Here is a 7,458-nt window from a genome sequence, read left to right on the forward strand (position 1 = left end):
TGGGGTAGAGACAGCGCTAGTCGCCCTGACAGATTACCTCCGTTGCCAGTTGGACTGGGGCGGGTTGGTGCTGCTGATATTATTCGATCTCTCAGCAGCATTTGACACAGCTGACCGTGAGCTTTTAGTTCACCGCCTCACCAATGCCAGGATCAGAGGAACTGCCCTTCAATGGCTGATCTCCTTTCTCCGGAATTGCGGACAGAGGGTAGCATTAGGAGAGAGCTCATCAAGCCGCCACCAACTAGCTTGCGGAGTAACCCCAGAGGGCAGTTCTCTCCCCAATAGTATTCAACACCATTATGCGCCCTCTTGTTCAACTGGTGCGGCGGTTTGGGCTGGGTTGCTACCAATATGCTGATGACACCCAGCTCTTCTCCTGATGGATGGCCGCCCTGACTCTCCCCCAGAAGCCTTCGCCAGCTGCCTGGAAGCAGTGATGGGGTGGCTCAAGCAGAGCCATCTGAAGCTCAACCCTTCAGAGACAGAGGTCCTATGGCTGGGCAGGAAAGGTCCAAATGAGGAAGTGTGCCTCCCCAACCCGGATGGAGTGCAACTATCAGTGTCCCACTCTGCCAGGAACGATCCTGGGTCCCAGACTGCAGAGGGCCTTAAAGGTTAAAACCAAAACCTTGGACCAGATCTGGGCAGCAACCGGTAGCCAATGCAATGGCCTCAGCATAGGCTGGATATGGGCCCTCCAAGATGTCTGTCTTCTTTTGACATCCAACTATGCCTTGTCTTATTGCTGCATGCATTGCTTATCACTTCAGGAGACATTTTTGGAGGGCACCTTCCTGAGCCCGAAGTAAACAACTGGCGGAAGATTTTCTACATAGGCTATCTGGGAATTCCTGTTGAGCTCTGCGGGGGGGGGGCTTTGTTCTCAGTAAGCGTGCCAAGGATTGGGCTGCTAAAAGACAGATGCTGCCCCTTGGTTCTGCCAAGATGAGCTGGCAAAGCAGAGAGAAAATCCTGGCCTGGCTTTTTGCCAACTCCCACATGACTCAACAGTAAAAGGCTTGGCAGAGGATGCCGGAGTGTGAATTCCTTGCTCCCCCCCCCCCCCGCCAGCCTCTGTGCAGCATGAAGTGGCCTTCCTCACTCAAAGGAAGCCAATGAAAGCAACTCAAGTGAGTTCTCCCCTGCTTGGGTGGTGTGCTGGAATGAAGGAGTTGTGTGAGGGGCAGGGGCCCTGTGGATGCCATACCCCAGGGGTAGTCAAACTGCAGCCCTCCAGATGTCCATGGACTACAATTCCCATGAGCCCCTCATGGGAATTGTAGTCCATGGATATCTTGAGGACCACATTTTGACTATCCCTGCCATACCCCATACCCCATACATATGGAGGAAGCCTATGTGGAAGCCATTAGCCAAAGTGGCAAGTGGGAGAGGAAAGTATTTATGGAAATCATTAGCCTGAGTGACATCACAGCAAGACACCAGTGCATATGATTGCAGACTGTTTCCCCAGAGAAAATTGGCTGCTTTGGAAGATGGACTTTATGGCCCTACACCATGTTGGGGTCTCTTTCCTCTCCAGTCATGCCCAACTCAGGCTCCATCCCATAAATTACCAGGAATTTTAGTTTGGAACCCTTCCTCAAACCGAGTTCATATTCTCCTTTTAAATTCCCCCCCCCCCCAGAAATATATGCTAGAAACCCTGTATGACAGGGGTGGCTTTCCAGGTGTCCACGGGCCATGTCTGGAGAGCCACAGTGTGGCCACGTCTGTTGTAGGGGGTAGTGGCTAGCCCCCAGGATTTCCATTACAATTTGGTGCCATAGATGGGATAAGATTCTGGAGGTTTTTAATTGATTTCTGAGGTAAAATTTCTTTTAAAATGACAGAGTAAAGTGGCAAGACATATTCCCAAAGGGAAATTTGGGGTTTTGTGACAGAACAAAGTAAAATTTAAGGATTTAACTCTTCTTCTCTTTTGTAAGTAACGTAGGTGAGAAAATGCCTCTTTTAAGCAGGAGAGATAGCAGAAGTTGCTAGGCCTCAGACACCTTGGTCTGGAAATGATATAGAACCAGGCATAAAGCATAGGGGTGTTTAAACAAGGAGGGCCCCAGAACCAGGAGAGAATCTGAACATGAGGCGAGACTGAATACGGTCCACGTGACAAAGGCTAAGCCACAAAGAGAGGCCATGTGTCAGGAACCTGGGGGATGAGGAGAACTGAATCACCAGGAAAGGCTGAAAAGAGGCATGAACAGGAAGTACAGGGGATGAAAAGGTCCTTGAAACAGCTAGAGGGTAGACCAGATGGCTTGTTGAAGGAACAAATGGATCGTCTGAAAGCTCCAAGACAGGGAAGGGAACAGAGTCATTTAGATCGGTTATTCAAGGTTTGAAATAGTAACAATAATCACTGAGGGCTCTCAAGGCATTGGAATCCACGCAAAAGTTGGACTGAAGTATGAGAAACACATTAGTTCCACTAGACCATTGTGGATCAATGGCAGCGATGACCACCAGATAAAAAATGTCCTTGTGCATGCAGTAAATTAAAATAAGTTTGATCAATCTAAGCCAGCCTTTCTCAACTATTTTGCATTTGAGAAACTCCTAAGACATTCTTCAGCCTTTGAGAAACCCCAGAAGTGGCACAATCATGTAGAAGATGGTTGGGAAGCAGATCTGTGGACACGCTCACCTGGAGCCCCTCCCCTTCCCACACCCTCCAAGCCTATCATGGGTCACTTTGGGAGGGGAGGGTTGGTCGACATGACAATATATGGTCATATCACCCAATAAATGATGAACAATTTTAAAATATAAAATTTTATATATATTAACATTAATTAATTCCCACCCATTTGGGAAACCCTTCCAGGGCCATCAAGAAACCCTGGGAGCGCATGAAATCGTTGGAAAAGCTTGGGCTACCCCCCTTGGCATGGCTGGTGGCATCAGAGACACAGACTGTGAAGTCAGAAGGGCCGGATGCAGAGAGCTGGATGCAGGGAAGACACCGATGCAGGGAACTACCTCTGAGGACGAGACCGGCCAGGCAGGTCAACACGTTGGTGCCTGCCCTGCATCTATGAGCTTGGCACACCCTTAAATGTGCAGAGTGTGCCACACTTTGAGTGTGGTAGGTTACTCTCATTATTATTATTATTATTATTATTATTATTATTATTATTATTATTATTATTATTATTATTATTGGATTTATTGCCCACCACTCTCATTTCTGACTCGTGGCGGGTTACAGATTTGTCCAAAATTAAAAACCCTATTAAAAACCATCCAGACGAACAATAGACATATCGGATTCCAAGAATAAAACCATAACGGAGAACTCCTCCAACTCCACAACAACTAATATAGGAGCGGGAGGAGGAATGCAGATCTTCAATAAGTGGATGTCATCATTGTATACATTTGTGGATTATAAATAAAGAATATTACATGCCAACAAGCATGTGAGGAAAATATAGTGAGCCTATGGAATGTACAGGTGAGAATTTTTTTAAGGAATTGGACAGATTTATTGAAAATATATCGATCAATATCTGGCTGCCACGAAGACCAAATAGAGCCTCCCTATGCAGGGGCAGCATACCTCTGCACGGTATCTGCTAAAGACAGGCAATTGACGCCTATGACTTTGTGCCCCTTTGTTTTTACTTTGCAGAAAGAGTTTGACAGTTTCACTCCGGCCTCCGGTAAGGGAGCAAATGAATTGGGGTTCTTGGACGCAGGCAGACGAGGGCAGTCAGGAAGGGAGCGCCACCCTCTTCGGGAATCAAGGGTCCCGCTCCACCAGATGTGCGTGAGGTCCCCCCCCCCAATCCCTCGCCATTGGATCACCTGTCCTAGCGACTGGGTCAAGGTCCGCCCCAAGCGACTTCTTCTTCCTAGGGAGGCCCTTGACTTACTCTCGCCCCTACCCGGCGTAGCAGAGCTGGCTTCATGAGGCGGCGCGCTCCCGCCCTGGCTGTTTCCTCCGCTCTGGCCCGGTGAGGCCCGGGGCCCCTGGGGCCGGGGGAAGGAGCCCACGGAGGGCTGACCTTGGCCGGGCGCGTCTCTTCTGCGGCGCGGTCCGCGGGCGGGAGCGGCGCCTCGTTGCGATTCCGATCACGGCTCCTCTGATTCACGGCGGGCTCGGCGCGGATCGCGAGTGTGAGCGAAGCCCTTTGACGTCAGAGCGGAGCCTTATCGGCGGCCTCGGAGGGGCCAAGAACGCCAAGCGGCAGCCGCGGCCAGCCCTCTGCCCAGCCAGCCCTCTGCCCAGCCAGCCAGCCTCGCGGGCATGCAGCGGGGAGCGCAACGAGCCGGAGCCACGGGCGAGCAGGGGAACTGACCGACACGAAGGTAAGGGGGGAACCACCAGCCCTCCTCCGCCTCCGCCTCCGCCTCCGCCTCCGCCTCCGCCTCCGCCTCAACTGCACGGGGATCGCGGAGCGTCGCAGAGAGCTGTCCCTCCCCCTTCCCCGGTGCGCCAGGATGGCGCGGCTTGGCGGGGCTGGTTCGGAAGCGCTCCCGGGGGCTCTCCTCTTGGGCCGGAGGAGCAGCCCGCCAAGGTCCGAGCAGACCCACCCCCCGCTCGGCCCTCAAAGCCGCGACGAAAGGGCGGGAGGGCGGGAAGACCCGTCGGTTGGTTGGCTGGGCGGTGCGCGACGAGGCAGCTTTTGCCAGCTGGCTGTTGGGTGCGCGGCGCCCAAGATCCAGGGGCCCCCCTGCCCTGAGGTCCCTTTGGGACCCCCGCCAGGAGTGCAGTGCCCCCCCCCAATTGTCAGCTGGGGTCCCAGGGAGGACGGAGCGGGCACGGAACCGACTGTGCGGCCCCTGGCAGAAGAGGACGCGCATTCCCGGCCAGGATGCCCCCCCACCCCGCTGCCCCCCCCCTTCCCAAACCCTGTGCCCGCCCCCTGTGGCTCTTGACCCTCCTCCTGCGAAGGGAGCTGCCGCAGCCCCCGCGCCGGGCTGATGTCAGAGGCTCGCCTCTGCTCTGCCGCCCCCGGAAGCCTGCGAGGCAGTTGAGGAGAGGGAGGGGGGCAGGCAGGCAGACGGCTGGCCCTGCGCGCAGGGAATCAAGCGCAGCCGCCCGGCAGACCGCCTCTGCGCAAGAATCCGGGAGGGAAAACAGCCTACAGGAGGGAGGGCGTTTCGGGTGTCGATTCAGCAGCTAAGGAGGTGTCCTGTTCTGGGCGTCAAACCGGAGCCGTCGGGGCGGGGGAGAGAGGAGAGAGGCCCCAGAGCACACCCAGCCACGCCTTCGTCCCTCTTGCGCTTCCCCAGCCGGGGACAGAGAACTCTCAGCCGTCTAATCCTGCCAGGACAATGTTTCCCGTGGAACAAGAGGCTGGACCCGCTTCTGGTGTACAGACTACCCCCAGTAGGGAACCCAGAGCCGGCCCTCGTCGCTCCCCCGAGGTGACCTTCCCCATTCTCCTGCAGGTCGCCGGGTCCGTGGCCTTCCCTCCTGCTGGGCCGCCTTTCACCCAGCTCTCCGTCTCTCTCTCTCCCCCTTTGCCCCTCTCCAGCCATGCTTCCCAATCCGGCCAGCGCCCTGGAAGAGCAGCAGCAGCAGCTCCTGGCGCTCCTCAACGTCTCCAGACCCTTGGCCAGCATCTGGCCGCCTTCCGGCTCTTCTGGCCCGTCGGGGAACCCTTCCGAGCTCTCGCCGGCCGCCGGAGGACAGGAGGCCGGCAGAGGAGCGGGTGGCGGCCGTGACGAAGCAGCGGGAGGCAGCGGGTCCGGGCCCTCGGCGTCCCCCGCCATCAGCCCCTGGGACGTGGCGCTGTGTGTCACAGGCACTGCGGTGGCTTGCGAGAACGCGCTGGTGCTGGCCGTGCTGCTGTACGCCGCCAGCCTGCGGGCGCCCGTCTTCCTGCTGATCGGCAGCCTGGCTCTGGCCGACCTCCTGGCGGGCCTCGGGCTGATCGTCAACTTCGCCGTGCAGTACCTGCTGCAGCCGCCCAGCGAGACGGCGTCCCTGAGCGCGGCCGGCTTGCTGCTGACAGCGTTCTCGGCCTCCCTGGGCAGCCTGCTGGCCATCACGGTGGACCGCTACCTGTCCCTCTACAACGCACTCACCTACCACTCGGAGCGCACGCTGGGCTTCACGGCCGCCCTGCTGGCGCTCCTGTGGCTGCTCTGCTTGGTCGTTGGCCTCCTGCCGCTGCTGGGCTGGAACTGCCTGCGGGAGCCGGCCACCTGCAGCGTCCTGCGGCCCGTCACCAAGGACCAAGCCGCCCTGCTGGCCGTCACTTTCCTGCTGGTCTTTGCGCTGATGCTCCAGCTCTACCTGCAGATCTGCAAGATCGTCTTCCGCCACGCCCAGCAGATCGCCGTCCAGCACCAGTTCATCGCCTCGGCGCAGGCCACGTCCACCTGCAAGGGCCTCTCCACCCTCTCGCTCATTCTGGGCACTTTCGCCCTCTGCTGGATCCCCTTCGCCATCTACTCTCTGGTGGCAGACGCCAGCTACCCGGCCGCCTACACCTACTCGTTGGCCTTGCCGGCCACTTGCAACTCCCTCATCAACCCCATCATTTATGCCTTCAGGAACCCGGATATCCAGAAATCCCTTTGGCTGGCCTGCTGCGGGTGTGTCCCCTCCAGTTTCTCCCGGCCCAGGACTTCCAGCGATGTATGAGGGTCCAGGCAGGGATCTGGGATCTCGGACTCCTCCTTCTTCTTTGGCCAAGGAAATACATGTGTGAAATCCTCTGCAAATGCTTATTTTCTTAGACATTTCATTTTCAAAAACAGGAGCAAGCAAGATGTTTTGTCCGACCGGCCTTTGATCTTTTTAAAGGGAGGATGTGGTGGGTGGGGGTGCATGTGTGAAATATTGGCCAGATCAGTGGCCCACAGGATCGTAGCACAAGGAGGTTCGGTCCGGTTTCCTGATCCTTGTTTTCCCTTCCCACCTGGTTAGTGTGGGGGAACTCAGGAAAAGAACTCAGAGGGTAGAGAGCCGAAATGGTTTCTTTGTATTCAAGTCTTAATACTTTTGGAAACAGGCGTGTGGGAGTACAGAGATGCCTTGAGGGTCTGGGAAGTCGCATTTCCTACTGTTTGAAGCTGAGCACACTTTTTGAATGGAGGAGGAGGGGTGGTGGGGTGGGACTCGAACAGTCGACTGTTTGGCTATTGGGGTGGGGAAATAATATATGGGGTTGCACGGGAAATCCCGGTGGGGAGAGTGACTTATTCATTTAAGAGTTTCCTTTAAAACAAAAAACAAAAAAAAACCTCTAACCAAGTTTTGCTCCGCTATGCAATAACTATGACCTTTTCCCAAAAACGACGTCCGAGATATTCAGCACCGCCAGGTTTGGACAGCTCCGTAGCTTTCGCTCCGGTTTAACGGAGGCGGTATGTGGGACGTTCCAACCAGAGGGCGGGGGGAGCCAGGAGTGTGAGAAAGCCTTGGCTCTTCCTCCTTAACACCCCCTGCGCAAAGTAGGAGTTGGAAGGGCTGCTGGC

General features: G+C 55.9%; 1 protein-coding gene across 1 annotated transcript; it reads left to right on the forward strand.

Annotated features, from left to right (window-relative positions):
• Positions 1-4,203: 4,203 nt before the first annotated feature.
• On the forward strand, positions 4,204-7,150 carry LOC143822354 (G-protein coupled receptor 12-like). The gene is made up of 2 exons (XM_077307377.1): positions 4,204-4,335; positions 5,508-7,150. The coding sequence occupies exon 2, from the start codon at positions 5,510-5,512 to the stop codon at positions 6,620-6,622; it is 1,113 nt and encodes a 370-aa protein (XP_077163492.1). The 5' UTR covers positions 4,204-4,335; positions 5,508-5,509; the 3' UTR covers positions 6,623-7,150.
• The last annotated feature ends 308 nt before the right edge of the window (positions 7,151-7,458 follow it).

This window comes from Paroedura picta, chromosome 13, assembly GCF_049243985.1.
Source record: "Paroedura picta isolate Pp20150507F chromosome 13, Ppicta_v3.0, whole genome shotgun sequence".
Taxonomy (NCBI): domain Eukaryota; kingdom Metazoa; phylum Chordata; class Lepidosauria; order Squamata; family Gekkonidae; genus Paroedura; species Paroedura picta.

Bases quoted from the DNA above. Each gene is read 5' to 3' on its own strand.
- LOC143822354 (XM_077307377.1), top strand. From the start codon at position 5,510: ATGCTTCCCAATCCGGCCAGCGCCCTGGAAGAGCAGCAGCAGCAGCTC.